General features: G+C 45.7%; 1 protein-coding gene across 1 annotated transcript; it reads right to left on the minus strand.

Moving 5' to 3' along the window:
• Positions 1 to 11,334: 11,334 nt before the first annotated feature.
• On the minus strand, positions 11,335 to 11,808 carry LOC100585672 (40S ribosomal protein S17). The gene has a single exon (XM_003276069.4). It carries the CDS (start codon positions 11,787 to 11,789, stop codon positions 11,382 to 11,384), a length of 408 nt encoding a protein of 135 aa, XP_003276117.1. The 5' UTR covers positions 11,790 to 11,808; the 3' UTR covers positions 11,335 to 11,381.
• Positions 11,809 to 19,285: the final 7,477 nt, after the last annotated feature.

Raw genomic sequence — 19,285 nt, forward strand, 5'->3', positions numbered from 1 at the left:
AATTCAGCCAGGTGGGCTGGGCCGGCTTGCGTCAGACTCCGCCTTCCGAGACCACGCCTCCCCGAGTCCCGGATGTGCTCCAGGAAGGGGTAGGGTAGGCGCGGAAGCGTTGCTTACTGGGTCCTGAATCGGCTGCGTGCTGTTCTAGGTGGGGACTTGAGAGACTGTAAATGGGTCTAGGGAGTGGTCGAATATAAATAAGCTAGATTTTTTTTTTTTTTAATTCCAAGGGAACTCCCGACGAATTCCTCCCGTGGCCTTGTGGAACGATCTGCCAAAGAAAAAATATTTATCTCTGTAGGTAAACTCCCAATAACGTGCTGTTCCTACGTGAAATGCTTAATTCCGCCCAAGTTTCTTGGAACCCTCTAGAGATCTCCAGTCTCTTCAGTCTTTCAGGCCTTCTGAGTTCTCTGACTCCCCTTCTCTGAGCCCCAGTGGGGAAAATCTCTCCTCAGCTTACAGGAAATTCAAACTAGTTTGATGAAGGTGAAGTTGAAGGTCCCCTGTGTGATTTTTGGCAAGGTTTTTATTTCCGGGAGAAATGTATGTTTCTGCCGGGCGCGGTGGCTCACGCTTGTAATCCCAGCACTTTGGGAGGCCGAGGCGGGCGGATCACGAGGTCAGGAGATCGAGACCACAGTGAAACCCTGTCTCTACTAAAAATACAAAAAATTAGCCGGGCGTGGTGGCGGGCGCCTGTAGTCCCAGCTACTCGGAGAGGCTGAGGCAGGAGAATGGCGTGAACCCGGGAGGCGGAGCTTGCAGTGAGCCGAGATTGCGCCACTGCACTCCAGCCTGGGCGACAGAGCAAGACTCCGTCTCAAAAAAAAAAAAAAAAAAAAAAAAAAGGTATGTTTCTAAGATAAGCATGGCAGATTCAATCAATAATGTTAAATAAATAAATTGTGATGTTCTTAGGGAGAAACCATTTAATAGGCAGTTACTAAACAAATGTACCCAGTGTGATAAAGTGCCTCAGTTTAGATTTAAGCATCCACCAGATCGCCATGTGTGTTGTTTCTCATTGCCCCAACATGACAACATGGGCAAAAGGAGAATATCCAGCTACTGTGAAGGAATCAAATACAGTCAACTTTTATAAAGCTAATAGGTCTTTTGTTGTTCAAAAGTAGTGGCATTATCATGGCTCACTGCAGCCTCTAACTCTTGGGCTAAATAAAGCAATCCTCCTGCTTCAGTCTCCCAAATAACTGGGACTACAGGCATCTATCACCACGCCTGGCTAATTTTTGTACTTTTTGCAGACATGGAGTCTTGCTTTGTTTCCCAGGGTGATCTTGAACTCTGATAATCTTTTAATTTTTAGGCTGGGTTGTGAGATCAATAGGATGTAGTTTATTATTATGCTTCATAACTTTGTGATGGGTGGTAAGAAGAAAAACATTAAGCTCAGAAGGGAGAGATAAAGCATGGGTGTGTGGGGGAGGAAGGAGTGGTCTGTGTATGTGAAATTTTAACTAGGATGACCACGGGCCTCCTTGAGAGGATGTCTTTTTTTTTTTTGAGACAGGGTCTCGCTCTGTCGCCCAGGCTGGAGTGTAGGGATGCAGTCTCAAGTCACTGCAATCTCTGCTTCCTGGACTTAAGCTATCCTCCCACCTCAGCCTCCCGAGTAGCTGGTACTACAGACACACACCACCATGCCCGGCTAATTTTTGTATTTTTTGTAGCGATGGGGTTTCACCATATTGCCCAAGCTGACCTTGAACTCCTGGGCTGAAATTATCCTCCCACCTTGGCCTCCTAGAGTGCTGGGATTACAGAGCCACTGTGCCTGGCCCAAGGGTATCTTTTGAGGATGGCATGAAGGAGGGGAGGGAGCAATCATTCAGTTAACTAAGATAAGAGCATTCTCAGTAGCAAGTGCCCCTGGGGCACCAACAGGGAGATTCCCTAGAAGTCTATCATAGTTATTGTAGTTAACAGGTGAGAGGTGATGAGGGCACCATCAGTAGCAAGACTTTTCTTTCTTTCTTTCTTTCTTTCTTTCTTTTTTTTTTTTTTTAGGTGGTGTCTTGCTCTGTCTCCCAGGCTGGAGTGCAGTGGCGCAATCTCGGCTCACTGCAAGTTCCACGCCCTGGGTTCACGCCATTCCCCTGCCTCAGCCTCCCGAGTAGCTGGAACTACAGGCGCCTGCCACCATGCCCAGCTGATTTTTTTGTATTTTTAGTAGAGACAGGGTTCACTTTGTTAGCCAGGATGGTCTCGATCCCCTGACCTCGTGATCCGCCCGTCTCGGCCTCCCAAAATGCTGGGATTACAGGCGTGAGCCACTGCGGCCTTTTTTTCTTTTTTGAGACAGAGGTTCACTCTTGTCACCCAGGCTGGAGTGCAATGGCACAATCTCGGCTCTCTGCAACCTGCAACCTCCGCCTCCGGGGTTCAAGCAATTCTCCTGTCTCAGCCTCCTGAGTAGCTGGGATTACAGGCACCCACCCCATGCCTGGCTAATTTTTGTATTTTTAGTAGAGACAGAGCTCCACCGTGTTGGCCAGGTTGGTCTCGAACTCCTGACCTCAGGTGATCCACCTGCCTCAGCCTCCCAAAGTGCTGGGATTACAGGTGTGAGCCACTGCGCCTGGCCACTTCACATTTTCGTATTCACGGCACCAGCAATTGTCCGTGATCCATACAAAGAGTTTAATACATGTTTGTTGAATAAGTCACACTTAACGTTGCAAGCTAGGGTAATAAATAGAACGTGGACTTGATCCATTAAGGAAAAGTAAGACTTCCTGGTTGAGAAGGCTGGAACTGCGCTTGCATATTCATCTGTAAATTTGAGTCTAAGTTTGGTAAACTATTAAAGGAGATCGCAATCCTTTCTGGAAAGGACACCAGCTATAATAAGGGAACTAGGAGTCTTCTGCAACCAAGCCTAAGCTAGGAGCGGGTCAGGAGGCGTTCCACTTCCAATGTGCATCCATCAAGGTCAATGAGCAAGAAGAGGGTCTGGCTATCCCTCACTGGTTAGAGACATTTAAGGCTGGTCTTCAAAGGCAGCTGTGACCCTGTACGTTTTACTGTGTGCTGTGGACGTTCTCTCTGGATTGTTTGTCATGTTTATGCTGCTTGGCTGCCTAGCTGTGAAGACTGGGGGAAGATATTGCCTCTCACATTCAATTCCTAGAATAGAATCAGATGATAAATATACAATGAATGAGTCTAAATATATAATGGGTAGGAAGGGAAGCCTGCTCATATTCAAAAGGGAGGATGTTGCCCATTAGAAATTTGTCATGGAAGGTTGACAGCTGGTGACGTGTACATTGCATGAATGGGGTACAGTAAGTGCTTCATCAAAGAAATAGTTGTAGAAGGACCAATTCAGCAAAGAAAGTGGATGGTAGATATTTGTATGCCACCAAATCTCTATATTATTTGAAAGTTGTAGTGATTCTTAAATAAGATCTGAGATACTCTAAGATATGTTTTTCGGTTTCAGAAACTCAAAAAACCTTTGTGGTAAATGTTCAGACCATAGCAAATAATTGAACAATTTTTTTTTTTTTTTTTTTTTTTTGAGACGGAGTCTTGCTCTGTCACCCAGGCTGGAGTGCAATGATGCGATCTCGGCTCGCTGCAAGCTCCACCTCCCGGGTTCACGCCATTCTCCTGCCTCAGCCTCTCCGAGTAGCTGGGACTACAGGCGTCCGCCACCACGCCCGGCTAATTTTTTGTATTTTTAGTAGAGACGGGGTTTCACCGTGGTCTCGATCTCCTGACCTTGTGATCCGCCCGCCTCAGCCTCCCAAAGTGCTGGGACTACAAGCGTGAGCCACCGCGCCCGGCCTATAATTGAACAATATTATCAGAATTTAGGCGTATGCCCCTGAAGCAGTTTTCTGCCCAGCAAAAATCAGAGAGAGAGAGAGGAAGAATCTAAGATCTTTTGTCATCCTTTGGGGCATACATTTCAACCTAATGTTAGCGCCCTCCCAGTGGTGCCAAAACCCAGTGAGTGTATTTTAAATTTTTTTATCGTGCTAAAAGGTACATAACATAAAATTGCCATATTAGCCTTTTTAGCAACTCTTGTTTTGTTTTGTTTTTTGTATTTTTAGTAAAGACACAGGTTTCACCATGTTGGCCAGGATGGTCTCAATCTCCTGACCTCATGATCCGCCTGCCTTGGCCTCCCAAAGACCTCCACACTGGGATTACAGACGTGAGCCGTCGCACCAGGCCTGTTTTTTTTTGTTTTGTTTTTTTTTAAGAGACAGGGTCTTGCTATGTTGTCCAGGCTGGTCTTGAACTCCTGGGCTCAAGTGATCCTCCTGCCTTGGCCTACCCAGTAGCTGGGATTACAAGTGTGAGCCACAGCACCAGGCTCTTAACCTTCTCTTTTTTTTTTTGAGACTGAGTCTCACTCTATCGCCCAGGCTGCAGTGCAATGGCGCTATCTCGGCTCACTGCAACCTTCTCCTCCCGGGTTCACGCAATTCTTGTGCCTCAGCCTCCCGAGTAGCTGGGATTACAGGCGCCCGCCACCACGCCCAGCTAATTTTTGTATTTTTACTAGAGACAAGGTTTTGCCATATTGGCCAGGATGGTCTTGAACCCCTGACCTCAAGTGATCCACCCACCTGGGTCTCTCCAAGTGCTGGGATTACAGGCATGAGTCACTGGGCCCGGCCTTTCAACCATTTTTAAGTGTACAGTTCTATGGCATGAAGTACATTCACACTGTGTTGCAACCACAACCACCATTCATCTCCAGAACATTTTCATCTTCCCAAACTGAACCCATTAAACAGTAACTCCCCATTCCCCCTTCTGCAACCCCTGGTAACCACTATTCTACTTTCTGTCTCTCTGAATTTGACTCTTTAAATACCATAGCTCAGGTAAATGGAATCATTAAATATTTGTCCTTTTATTTATTTGTCTGGCTTATTTCACTTAGCACGACATCTTCAAGGTTCATCCTGTTGTAGCATGTGTCAGAATTTCCTTCCTTTTAAACACTAATATTCCATTGAATGGATATACCACATTTTGCTCCTCCATTCTTCCATTCATGGACAGTTGGGTTGCTTCCTGTTGGCTATTGTGAATAATGCTGCTATGAACACGGGTATACAAATATCCCCTTGAGATTGTGCTTTCAGTTCTTTTTGCTGTATAACCAGAAGTAGAATAGCTGGATCACACAGTAATTCTGTTTTTAATTTTTTGAGGAAACACCATGCTGTTTTGCACAGCAGCTGCACAATTTTACATTTCCGTCAGAAGTACACAAGGGTTCCAGTTTCTCCATATCCTCACTAACAATTGTTATTTTCTGTTTGGTTGGTTGGTTGGTTTTTTGAGATGGAGTCTTGCTCTGTCACCCAGGCTGGAGTGCAGTGGCGCGATCTCGGCTCACTGCAACCTCCGCCTCCCGGGTTCAAGCAATTCTTCTGCCTCAGACTCCCAAGGAGCTAGGATTACAGGCATGCACCACCATGCCCAGCTAATTTTTGTGTTTTTAGTAGAGACGGGGTTTCACCATGTCGGCCAGGATGGTTTTGATCTCCTGACCTCGTGATCTCCCTGCCTCAGCCTCCCAAAGTGCTGGGATTACAGGCGTGAGCCACTGCGCCCGGCCTAAAAAAAAAAAAAAAAAAGTTTTAAGCTAAGGTCTGATTTCTGTTTTGAAAAGATCACGCTGGCTCTCAAGCAGAGAATAGCTCATAGGGGATAAAAAGCAGAAGCAGAAATACCAGTTTTGAGGATACAAGAGATGGTGGCTTGTGGTAGGTGGTGATAGCGGAGATAGGGAAAAGTGGATCAATTCAGGATGCGATTTGGAGGGAGAGTCGACAGGGTGGCAGATGGGTTGAGTGTGATGGTGAGAGGGAGGGAGGAATCAAAGGCATGTTCTGCACATTTACCTTGAGTGACAAGGTAGACTGGGGTGTTCCCTACCGAAATGGGGAAGTCTAGGCAGGGGAGTGGGAGATTTGCAAAGGGTTGTTTGGAGAAGCCACACCCAAATTTCTATTTTGGCTGTGTTAAGTGAGATGCCAAATAAGCTGTATCCCATATGATGCTGGAGTTCCTGGCAGAGCCCAGGCGGGTGATATAGATTGAGGTATCATTGGCACATGATAGGAATCTAAAGCAGTGGGACTGGAGTAGGTCGCCAAGTACTGTGGATTTTATCTTCTAAACATAGCTCAACCTGTCTACCTCTCTCCTTCTCCACTGCACGCCCCGCCCCCCATTCGCAGTCCCATCTCTTTCTTGGACTGCAATAATTGCTCCCTGGTCTTCCTGCTTCTTTGTTGCCTTCTTCCAATCTGTAGCCAGTATGATCTATTAAAATTCAAATCCGGTTATTCCACTCCCTGCTTAAAACCCTTTAATACCTTATTCTCAGGATATGAGTAAAATCAAATCCTTACCTTGACCTACAAATAGGGTTGCCAAGTAGAATATGGGATGCCCAGTTAATCTGAATTTCAGATAATGAATCATTTTTTATTTTTAGGTATGTCCCATGCAATTATTCATCACAGGATGCCCAGTTAATCTGAATTTCACATAATAAATTTTATCTCTCTATTTATTTATTTTTTTGAGACAGAGTCTTGCTTTGTCACCCAGGCCAGAGTACAGTGGTGTAATCTTGGCTCACTGCAACCTCTGCCTCCCAGGCTAAAGCAATTCTCTCACCTCAGCCTCTCAAGTAGCTGGGATTATGGGTGTGCACCACCACAGCCTGGCTAATTTTTGTATTTTTACTAGAGACAGGATTTCACCATGTTGGCCAGGCTGGTGTCGAACTCCTGACTTCAAGTGATCCACCCACCTCAGCCTCCCAAAGTGCTGGGATTACAGGCGTGAGCCACCACACTCAGCCAATAATGAGTACTTTTTTATTTTTAGTATGTCCTATGCAATTATTCATTGTTTATTTGAAATTAAATTTGACCTGGCATCTTGTATTTTTATTTGCTAAACCACAAGGGCTTTGTAAGATCTAGCCCCTACCATTCTTTCCTGGCTCATCCCTCATCAGACATCTCTTGTCCTCTGACTCAAGTCATATTCTTCAGAACCTGGAACAGGCTATGCCCACCCCCCTCACCTCAGTGCCCATGCTATTTCTTTCCTACTTCATCTAGCTGCCACTCATCTTTCAGATCACAGCTTCTGCTGAACAGCCAGCCCTCTTTTCTTGTGGTATATGCTGTCCTAGTGTGATGTAACATTCCTTCATTGACCCTGTATGAAGTTGCAATTACACGTTTATTTGTGTGACTATATAATCATTATATATCATTTCTACTAAACTCTGAGGTCAGTCTTTTTTTAATTTTGAATTTTTTTATTTTTTGAGACGGAGTTTCACTCTTGTTGCCCAGGCTGGAGTACAATGGCAGGATCTCGTCTCAGTGCAACCTCCACCTCCTGGGTTTAAGCAATTCTCCTGCCTCAGCCTCCCAAGTAGCTGGGATTACAGGTGCACGTCTGGCTAATTTTTGTATTTTTAGTAGAGATGGGGTTTCACCATATTGGTCAGGCTGGTCTCAAACACAGAGATCACTGACCTCAAGTGATCTACCCGCCTTGGCCTCCCAAAGTGCTGGGATTACAGGTGTGAGCCACTGTGCCAGGCCCTAGATTTATTTTTGATCACTTTTGTACCATTCTCCTAGTGTCTGGTACATGATAGGCACTGTGGAAGGAAGGAAGCGAGGGAGGGAGGAAGAGAGAGAAGGGAAAAAAGAAAAAAAAGTAAAAGATGAAAATACCCGATTATAGAATAAGTCCTACCAGGACCAGAATGAGGAATGAGGGTTAAAGCAGAAATTGGCCCTGAGAGCTAATTCATAGGGAGGGCGCAGAGGGAATGCAGGCTGAAGGTAAAGCCCCCAGTTCAGCCTAGGAGGAGAGTAACTTCATATTTTGTCCTGATATGTTGGGGGTGGGGCTGAAGAAGTTTGAGGCTGTCTAAACACCTTCTTTTTTTTTTCTGAGATGGAGTCTCGCCCTGTTACCCAGGCTGGAGTGAAGTGGTGCGATCTCAGCTCACTGCAACCTCCGCCTCCTGGATTCAAGCATCAGCCTCCCTGGAAGCTGGGATTATGGGTGCCGGCCATCACGCCTGGCTATTTTTTGTACTTTTAGTAGAGATGGGGTTTCGCCGTGTTGGCCAGGTTGGTCTCGAACACCTGACCTCAAGTGACCCACCTGCCTTGGCCTCCCAAAGTGCTGGGATTACAGACATGGGCCATCGTGCCCGGCCTTGCTTAAATACATTCTACCCTAAACTCTATTGGGTGTGGCAAACGGGGGTGCGCACTGGTGAGTGTGTTTATAGAACTGCTGCCTGACAGAAGCTCAAGTGGGTCTGGGCTCGGCTCCCGTTCAACTCTGTGGGAATCCTTCACCTTCATGTCCCCAGCGGGAGCCAGCAGGAGGGTGCATGTGGATGAAAGACAACAGATGCACCTAAAGCCCTCCTTCTCAACCAGCCCTGCAAATAAATTGGTCCTATTCTTCACCTAAATGTCTAGTTGACTACCTTTTTTTTTTTTTTTGTATAAATGTATTTTTGTAAATTGCTTAAGTTTTGTCTTAGCAATCAAGGGAGTAGAAAAGTAGCGAGACATTTGGTGCCATTGACACACACATCTCCAATTCTCTGCTAAAATTTTTTTGGAGGTGGTGCTGTCTTCATGGCAAATGTTAGCTATATCTAGATTTTTTTAATGTCAATTTTAATATTTAGAAATAAGAATGGCTACATATGTTTATAAAGCTTTGTAGTTTATGTAGTGTTTTCATGTCAAGAAATTTTTTTTCTGGAATTAAATTTAATTCAATTCCAGTAAAATTAAGTTTATTGTCTCCAAAAAAAAAAATGGTGACTTCTTTCCTGAAGTATATCCAATTAGTAGCTATCAATGCTATTAAAAACCTGCTGTTAAAAACTGGTGGCTCGGCTGGGCGCCGTGGCTCACGCCTGTAATCCCAGTACTTTGGGAGGCCAAGGCAGGTGGGTCACGAGGTCAGGAGATTGAGACCATCCTCGCTAGTATGGTGAAACCCCGTCTCTACTAAAAATACAAAAAAGTAGCCGGGTGTGCTGGCACGCACCTTTAATCTCAGCTACTCAGGAGGCTGAGGCAGGAGAATTGCTTGAACCCCAGAGGCGGAGGTTGCAGTGAGCGGAGATCGCCCACTGCACTCCGGCCTGGACGACAGAGCGAGACTCCGTCTCAAAACAAAACAAAACAATAACAACAAAAAACTGGTGGCTCAATTAGCCGGGCGTGGTGGCGGGCGCCTGTAGTCCCAGCTACTCGGAGAGGCTGAGGCAGGAGAATGGCGTGAACCCGGGAGGTGGAGCTTGCAGTGAGCCGAGATCGCGCCACTGCACTCCAGCCTGGGTGAAAGAGCAAGACTCCGTCTCAAAAAAAAAAAAAAAAAAAAAAAAACTGGTGGCTCAGGCCTATAATCCCAGCACTTTGGGAGGCTGAAGTGGGAGGATTGCTTGAAGCCAGGAGTTCAAAATCAGCCTGGGCTTTGTTATCAAGACCACATCTCTACAAAAAATTTTTAAATTTAAATTAGCTGGGTGAGGTGCTGTGTGCCTATAGTCCTATACTCAGGAGGCTGAGGCAGGAGGATTGCTGGAGCCCAGGAGTCCAAGGTTACAGTGAGCTATGAAGGCACCACTGCACTCTAGCGTCATTGGCGACAGAGCGAGAACCTGTCTCAGCAAAACAAAATGATACACTCATAAAAGAGCTGTGTTTCTTTTTTTTTTTTTTTTTTTTTGAGACGGAGTCTCGCTCTGTCACCCAGGCTGGAGTGTGGTGGCGCGATCTCGGCTCACTGCAAGCTCCGCCTCCCGGGTTCACGCCATTCTCCTGCCTCAGCCTCTCCGAGTAGCTGGGACTACAGGCGCCCGCCACCACGCCCAGCTAATTTTTTGTATTTTTAGTAGAGACGGGGTTTCACCGTGGTCTCGATCTCCTGACCTCGTGATCCGCCCGCCTCGGCCTCCCAAAGTGCTGGGATTACAAGCGTGAGCCACCGCGCCCGGCCAAAAGAGCTGTGTTTCTGAAGGTGGTTTGAAGGCTAGTTGTTTTGAACTCAGATGGTATTTTCTCAGTGGCAGTGCTGAGCAGGGAAACTAGGGTCTCAGCTTGGCCAGTAAACCTGCCTAGTGCAGCTTAAGGCGGATCAATATCGCCTTCACATTTGCATCGGAAACCCCAGTGGCCATGGTTCAACAGGAAGACATTTTTAGAGTTTCCACTTGGGTTATCAGGAAAACATCTTTATCTGCTGGAAACTAGATAAGGAGAGGTGGCTCTGCCTGTCCCGCTGGAGGCGAGGAAACCGCAGAAAGGCCAGGAGTGGAGAGTTGAGTTTGAGGGTAATTGTTGGAGATCCAATGCCAGGCATTATGGCAGCTGAGATCATGGTTAAGGAGCCATTGTGTGGATGGGTCATTAATAACTCAGATGAGTGAGTTGGAGACCACCTATTATTTAGAGGAAAGTAAGAAAGCAAAGGCCTAAAATTAGGAGGGAAGAGAAGAATACTATGTGAAATCTTAGAGGTCCCTTTGATGGCTCTTAGTGCTCCTTCTGGGAAGAAAGGCTCTCAGATTGTCCCTTAAGGAAACTTGGAGGTATTCTACGTTTTTTTGTTTTTTTTTTTTGACACAGGGTGTTGCTCTGTCACCCAGGCTGGAGTGCAGTGACCCAGACAGAGCTCACAGCAGCCTCAACCTCCCTGGCTCAAACAATCCTCCCATCTCAGCCTCCTGAGTAGCTGGGACTACTGGTGTGCTCCACCATGCCCAGCTAATTAAAAAAAATTTTTTTTAGGGCCGGGCGCGGTGGCTCAAGCCTGTAATCCCAGCACTTTGGGAGGCCGAGGCGGGCGGATCACGAGGTCAGGAGATCGAGACCATCCTGGCTAACACGGTGAAACCCCGTCTCTACTAAAAATACAAAAAAAAAAAGTAGCTGGGTGAGTTGGCGGGCGCCTGTAGTCCCAGCTACTCGGGAAGCTGAGGCAGGAGAATGGCGTGAACCCGGGAGGTGGAGCTTGCAGTGAGCCGAGATCGCGCCACTGCACTCCAGCCTGGGGGACAGAGCAAGATTCCCGTCTCAAAAAAAAAAAAAAAAAAAAAATTTTTTTTTTTTTTTTTTTGGTAGAGACTATGTCTCCCTATATTGCCCAGGCTGATCTCAAAAGTCCTGAGCTCAAGTGATCCTCCTGCCTCAGACTCCAAGTGCTGGGATTACAGGTGTGAGCTACTGCGCCAGGCCTGGTATTTTACTTTTTTTTTTTTTTTTTCTGTTGTCCCAGATTTATTGAAAATAATACAGCACTACAGAAAAAATTCAAACAGGTCCCCGAGGCGTTTTGAAATTCATCCCAACTGTAGGCTGAGTGACCTGAAGGTTGGACAGACTGCCGAAGTCCAAAAGCTTCAGCATTTCCTTAGTGTCAGGATCTACTTCAATTATCTCCTGATCCAAGGCTGAGACCTCAGGAACATAATTGTCTCTCCTTTCTCTCTCCTCCTCCTGCAGCTTGATGGAGATACCTCTTACTGGGCCTCTCTGAATCCACTTCATCAGATGCGTGACATAGCCTGCTATCTTGTTGCGGAGCTTTTTGCTGGGGATAATGGCGATCTCCTTGCACATGCGCTTGTTCGTGTGGAAGTCGTTGCCCAGGTGCGTGTAGTACTTTTCTATGATGACCCGGGCCGCCTTCTTCACGGTTTTGGTGCGAACGCGGCCCATGTTAGCGGGTCCTTGGTAAAAGAGCGATATTTTACTTTTTAGACCATCTTTCCTTGGTTTTCATTTAAAGCATCAAGAAAGGTGCTTGGGGAGGGGAAAAAGAGCCTACCCAAAACACTGAAAATAATTGATTTGTATTTGGATCCAGAATTGAAGATGCTTGTTTTCAAAGATAAGTATGCTTCTCGGGGTATGTTTGGTTTAATTTTATATAAAAGGAATTACCAAAGAGTTTCAATCAGGCTGTGGTAGGTATTGTTTAGCAAATCCAATTAACAAAATGTTGGCTTCTGTATATTAACCAGATGTGTCTCAAAAGTCGTCCATCAGCTTGGCAAGGGTGTTTTGTCATGCTAAAAAGCTTTTGCATTTAGATGCAAATTAGATCTAGTATATCAGAAAAAAGAGAAGCTTTTAACATTTTTATATTCTGACAATAACAGATCATGTCACTTAAAAGAATCTGAATATAAAACACTATTGACCCACCAGATGATCTGAAATTAGCCAGTTTTGTGTGTGTGTGTGTGTGTGTGTTTAATGATCTAAGCACCCTCATTTAGTTGTCTTTAGAGGAGTAAAACATAATTATTTTTACAACTTGCATGCATGAAAACAAAGCAGGTTTTGCAGGTCTGACTTCATTTGTACAGTTCTTTTCAAACAGAAACATATTTTACCTTATTCTTATTTTTTTATTTTTTATTTTTATTTTTGAGCAGGGTCTTGCTCTATCTCCCGGGCTGGAGTGCAGTGGCGCCATCTCAGCTCACTGCAACCTCTGCCTTCCGGGTTAAGTGATTCTTGTGCCTCAGCCTCTCAAGTAGCTGGGATTAGGCATGCGCCACACCGCACCCAGCTAATTTTTGTATTTTTTGGTAGAGATGGGTTTCACCATGTTGGCCTGGTCTCGAACTCCTGGACTCAGGTGATCTGCCTGCCTCAGCATCCCAAAGTGCTAGAACTACAGACGTGAGCCATCGTGCCTGGACTATTTTTGTTTTTTTAAATTATTTATTTATTTATATATTTTTGAGACGGAATCTTGCTCTGTTGCCTATGCTGGAGTGCAGTGGCATGATCTTGGCTCACTGCAACCTCTGCCTCCCAGGTTCAAGTGATTCTCCTGACTCAGCTTCCCAAGTAGCTGGGATTACAGGTGCCTGCCACCACACCCTGCTAATTTTTGTATTTTTAGTAGAGATGGGGTTTCACCATGACGGCCAGGCTGGTCTCGAACTCCTGACCTCGTAATCTGCACATCTTGGCCTCCCAAAGTGTGAGCCTTACAAGCGTGAGCCACCGCACCCAGCCTATTCTTATTTTTAAAAGGAGCTTCAGGTACTGACAGAGCACTAGGAAAGGTCACCTGCTTTTTCTCATAGAGCTTCTGTTTATTTATTTATTTTTTAGAGACAAGGTCTTGCCGTGTCTCCCAGGCTAGAGTGCAGTGGTGCGATCATAGCTCACTGCAGCTTTGCACTCCTGGGCTCAAGTGATCTTCTCACCTCAGCCTCCTGAGTAGCTGCGACTACAGGCACATGCCACCATGTTCGGCTAATTTTTAAACTTTTTTAGAGATGAGGTCTCACTATGTTTCCCAGGCTGCTCTCAAACTCCTGAGCTCAAGTAATCCTCCTGCCTTGGCTTCCCAAAGGGCTGGGATTACAGGCATGAGCCACTGCACTCGGCCTAGAGCTACTGTTGAAATTTGCCTGTGCATTCCATTTTTCTCAGGATTTTTCAGCCACAGCTTCCATTATCTACTGACAATCTTATTTTTACATATTTGCCATTCAAATTTAATATATGCCACCTGTTATTAATGGTAGTGTTGCTACATTTGAAGAAACAAAGGCTCAGAGGGATGAAGTCACTTATTCAGCATCACACAGCATTAGAAAAATGTCTGTTGTCTAATAACCAGAAAAGGTCTGGTTGGGTGTGGTGGCTCATGCCTGTAATATCAGCACTTTGAGAGGCCAAGGTGGGAGGATCACTTGAGCCTAGGAATTCGAGACCAGCCTAGGCAATATGGTAATATCCAGTCCCTACAAAAATTAAAAAAATTAGCCAGGTGTGGTGGCCCGTGCTTGTGGTCCCAGCTCCTCAGGAGGCTGAGGTGGTAGAATAGCTTGAGTCCGGGAGGTTGAGGTCACAGTGAGCTATGTTTGTGCCACTGCACTCCAGCCTGGGTAAAACAGCGAGACCCTGTCTCAAAAGAAAAAAAATAAAAACAAGGAAATACCTGTTTTCTAATAATTAGAGAACTTCTGCTTCCTAGTGCTCCACTCCTATAGTTTGGTTTGTTTGTTCCTTCCAAATCTTATGTTGAATTTTTTTTTTTTTTGAGATGGAGTCTTGCTCTGTTGCCCAGGCTGGAGTGCAATGGCACAATCTCAGCTCACTGCAACCTCTGCCTCCCAGGTTCAATCGATTCTCCTGCCTCAGCCTCCCGAGTAGCTGGGATTATAGGCACATGCTGCTGCACCTGGTTAATTTTTGTATTTTTAGTAGAGACAGGGTTTCACCATGTTGGCCAGGCTGGTCTTGAACTCCTGACCTCAAGTGATCTGCCTGCCATGCCCTCCCAAAGTGCTGGGATTACAGGGGTGAGCCACCACGCCAGGCCTTCATGTTGAAATTTGATCCCCAGTGTTAGCAATGGGGCCTAGTGGGAGGTATTTGGGTCATGGGGGTGGATCCCACATGAATTCTGGCTTGGCGCTATCCTTGTGATCAGAAGTGAGTTCTCCTTCCATTACTTCCTTCCAGAGCTGGTTGTTGAAGAGTCCATGGTCTCCCACTTCTTTTGCTTCATCTCTCACCATGTGACCTGCACATGCTGGCTCCTCTTCACCTTCCGCCATGAGTGGAAGCAGCCTGAGGCCTCACCAGAAGCAGATGCTGATGCCATGCTTTTTGTACAGCCTGCAGAACCGTGAGCAGTTCTTTATAAATTATGCAGTCTCCAGTAGTCCTTTATAGCAACACTAAATAGATTAAGATAAGCAAACTGTAGAGTATGTTTACTGGTTTATAAGATTTCCCTCTTTCCATAAAATAAGACTTTAAAGTGTTTGATGCATGCTATAACATGGATGAACCTTGAAAACATTATGCTAAGTGAAATTAGACAGACACAAAAGGACACATATTATAGGATTCCACTTACATGAGTGATATGGTTTGGCTGTGTCCCCACCCAAATCTCATCTTGAATTGTAGCTTCCATAATTCCCACGTGTTGTGGGAAGGACCTGGTGGGAGGTAATTGAATCATGGGGGTGGGTTTTTCCCGTGCTGTGCTCATGGTAGTGAATAAGTCTCACGAGAGCTAATGGTTTCATAAAGGGGAGTTCCCCTGCACCGCTCTCTTGCCTGCCACATGTAAGATGTGCCTGTCTCTTTGCCTTCCACCATGATTGTGAGGCCTCCCCAGCCATGTGTAACTGTGAGTCAGTTAAACCTCTTTCCTTTATAAATTACCCAGTTTCAGGTATGTCTTTATTAGCAGCATGAGAACAGACTAATACAATGAGGTATAGAATAGGCAAAATTGCAGAGACAGAAAGTAGAATAGAGGCTTTTGGGGCTGGGAGGAGGGCAGGATGGGGACTTATTACTTAATGGGCACAGAGTTTCTGTTTAAGATGATGAAGAAGTTCTGAAAATGAATAGTGGTGGCTGGGTATGATGGCACACACCTGTAATCCCAGCACTTTGGGAGGCCAGGGTGGGAGGATCACTTGAGGTCAGGAGTTTGAGACCAGCCTGGCCAACATGGCGAAACGCTGTCTCTATAAAAAATACAAAAATTAGTTGGGTATGGTGGTGCACATCTGTAATCCCAGCTACTTGGGAGGCTGAGGCAGGAGAATTGCTTGAACCCTGGAGGTGGAGGTTGCAGTGAGCTGAGATTGTGCCACTGCACCCCAGCCTGGGTGACAGAGTGAGACTCTGTCTGAAAAAAAAAAAAAAAGATAGTGGTGATGGCTGCACAACATTGTGAATACAGTTAATGCCACTGAATTGTATACTTAAAAATGGCTACGATGCGGCCGGGTGTGGTGGCTCACGCCTGTAATCCCAGCACTTTGGGAGGCCGAGGTAGGTTGATCACCTGAGGTCAGGAGTTCGAGACCAGCCTGGCCAACATGGTGAAACCCCATCTCTACCACAATACAAAAATTAGCCGAGCGTGGTGGTGTGTGCCTGTAATCCTAGCCACTTGGGAGGCTGAGATGGGAGAATTGCATGCATCCTGGAGGCAGAGGTTGCAGTGAGCCAAGATCACGCCATTGCACGCCAGCCTGGGCAACAGAGGGAGACTCTGTCTTAAAACGCTAATATGATAGTGAATAAGTCTCATGAGAGACTTATAATACATAATATACACAAATTGTGTATACTTAAATATACATAAATTTTGTTATGTATATTTTACAATAAAAATATTTAATTGAAATTTAATTTTAAAATTAAATTTAAATGCGCCAAAAAATGTTTGAGAGTTGTGATGAATATGTTAGAAAGTAGCAGAAAAAAAATTGAGGTGGCTGTTTGCCACTGTGAAAATTTTTTCATTTTTGAAAATAAAGATTTTGGGAGATTGGGGTAAGGGATGGCAGCATGAAAGAGTCATGTAGTGATGGAACCGTTCTGTATCTTAAATGTAGTGATAGCTGCATCAGGCTATATTGATGAGGAAATTGCATAGAACTACATGCATACACATGCGTGCACACACACACACAAATGAGTGCATGTAAATTAGTGAAATTCTTTTTTTGAGACAGGGTCTTGCTCTGTTGCCCAGGCTAGAGTGCAGTGGTGTAATCTCAGCTTACTGCAACCTCTGACTCCCAGGCTCAAGTGATCTTCCCACCTCAGCCTCCCAGGTAGCTGTGACTACAGGCACACACTACCATGCCTAGCCAATATTTTTGTACCTTTTGTAGAGATGGGGTTTCACCATGTTGCCCAGACTGGTCTTGAAATCCTGGGCTCATGATCCGCCTACCTCGGCCTCCCAAAGTGCTAGGATTCCAGCAGTGAGCCACTGCGCCTGCCCATGGTGAAATCTTCATAAGCTCTATGAATTGTACCAATGTCAACTTCCTGGTTGTGATGTACTATTGGTTTTTTTTTTGTTTTTGTTTTTTTTGAGACGGAGTCTCACTGTCGCCCAGGCTGGAGTGCAGTGGCGCGATCTCGGCTCACTGCAAGCTCCGCCTCCCGGGTTCACGCCATTCTCCTGCCTCAGCCTCCCGAGTAGCTGGGACTACAGGCGCCGCCAACACGCCCGGCTACTTTTTTTTTTGTATTTTTAGTAGAGACGGGGTTTCACCGTGTTAGCCAGGATGGTCTCGATCTCCTGACCTCGTGATCCGCCTGCCTCGGCCTCCCAAAGTGCTGGGATTACAGGCTTGAGCCACCGCGCCTGGCATACTATTGGTTTTTTTTTGAGACAGAATCTCACTCTTTCGCCCAGGCTGGAGTGCAGTGGTGCAATCTCGGCTCACTGCAACCTTCACCTCCTGGATTCAAGCGATTCTCCTGCCTCAGCCTCCCGAGTAGCTGGGATTACAGGCACCTGCCACCATGCCTGGCTAATTTTTTTGTATTTTTGGCAAAGACAGGGTTTCACCATGTTGGCCAGTCTGGTCTCAAACTCCTGACCTCAAGTGATCCGCCCACCTTGGCCTCCCAAAGTGCTGGGATTACAGGTGTGAGCCACCAGCCCCGGCTGGTGTACTACTAGTTATACAAGATGTTATCATTAGGGGAGGCTGGGTGAAGGGTGTACAGGCCATCCTGTATACTTCTTTGTAACTTCCTGTGAATCTATAATTATTTCAAAATAATTAAAATAAATACCCAACACTGACAATAAAACGGTAAACACTGGGCTGGGCTAGGTGGCTCATGCCTGTAATCCCAGCATTTTGGGGGGCTGAGGCAGGTGGATCACTTGAGGCCAGGCGTTCGAGACCAGCCTGGCTAACACGATGAAACCCTGTCTCTAATAAAAAATACAAAAATTAGCTGGGCATAGGCCGGGCACGGTGGCTCACGCTTGTAATCCCAGCACTTTGGGAGGCCGAGGTGGGCGGATCACGAGGTCAGGAGATCGAGACCACGGTGAAACCCCGTCTCTACTAAAAATACAAAAAATTAGCCGGGGTGGTGGCGGGCGCCTGTAGTCCCAGCTACTCGGAGAGGCTGAGGCAGGAGAATGGTGTGAACCTGGGAGGCGGAGCTTGCAGTGAGCCGAGATCGCGCCACTGCACTCCAGCCTGGGTGACAGAGCGAGACTCCGTCTCAAAAACAAAACAAAACAAAACAAAAACAAAAACAAAAACAAACAACAACAACAACAACAAAAAATTAGCTGGGCATGGTGGCGGGCACCTGTAATTTCAGCTACTTAGAGGCTGAGGCAGGAGAATCACTTGAACTCGGGAGGTGGAGGTTACTATGTGCTGAGATCATGTCACTGCACTCCAGCCAGGGATACAGAGCAAGAATCCATCTCCAAAAAAAAAAGAAAAGAAAAAAAATAAACACTGCAGTCAGATTCCAAACTAACTTGAGCATAAATTTTATACCTTGTCCTTGTTATGTATGAGAAATGAGCATAGTACTCTCCTGGTGGAGAATTCTCTATTCCTCAGGAATGGCTTGCACATGACTGAAAAGAGTGCTATGTACCAACTGTTTCTTCCCTTTTTTGGAGCACATGTGTGATCGATCATCGTGTTGCTTCCCAAGAAGTTAAATCAAAGACTTAGGAAGGACTCTGCTTTGTCCTTGCCAAGGTTCTGCTGGAATCTGGGAATCACTGATTCTCAAATAACAGTAAGAGAGCTGGAGTTTTTTTTTTTTTTTCCTTTTCTTTTTTTTTTAACTGATTCCTTCTTGGTAAAAAAACAAAAACAAAAACAAAAACACAAAACCCAAAAACTTGTTGGCACTTATATGGTGGTTTTCAGGAAACCCTCAAGCAAAAAGATGCATTCAATGTTTGTTATCCCTGAAAGTGTGAAAACAAAATGACTTAGAATTGATGTTTGTTTATTCAATTAAATGCAGTTCCTTATGCTCAAGTTAGGCTTTTGTTTCTGTAGTAGCCAGTCAAATGTTTCTACAGTTTGCTAGCTAGGCTGGAGAAGGCACTGAACATTTAAATAATTCGGAGAGCTTCTTTGTGTCTGGGCTCTCCTTCATCACATGACTACCAAAAATAAGGATATTTGACCTATTAATACTTTTTTTTTTTTTTTTGAGACGGAGTCTTGCTCTGTCACCCAGGCTGGAGTGCAGTGGCGCAATCTCGGCTCACTGCAAGCTCCGCCCCCCGGGTTCACGCCATTCTCCTGCCTGCCTCTCCGAGTAGCTGGGACTACAGGCGCCCACCACGACGCCTGACTAATTTTTTGTATTTTTAGTAGAGACGGGGTTTCACCGTGGTCTCGATCTCCTGACCTCGTGAT

The sequence above is a fragment of the Nomascus leucogenys genome, chromosome 14 (assembly GCF_006542625.1).
Source record: "Nomascus leucogenys isolate Asia chromosome 14, Asia_NLE_v1, whole genome shotgun sequence".
In the NCBI taxonomy this organism is placed as follows: Eukaryota; Metazoa; Chordata; class Mammalia; order Primates; family Hylobatidae; genus Nomascus; species Nomascus leucogenys.

Bases quoted from the DNA above. Each gene is read 5' to 3' on its own strand.
- LOC100585672 (XM_003276069.4), bottom strand. From the start codon at position 11,789: ATGGGCCGCGTTCGCACCAAAACCGTGAAGAAGGCGGCCCGGGTCATC.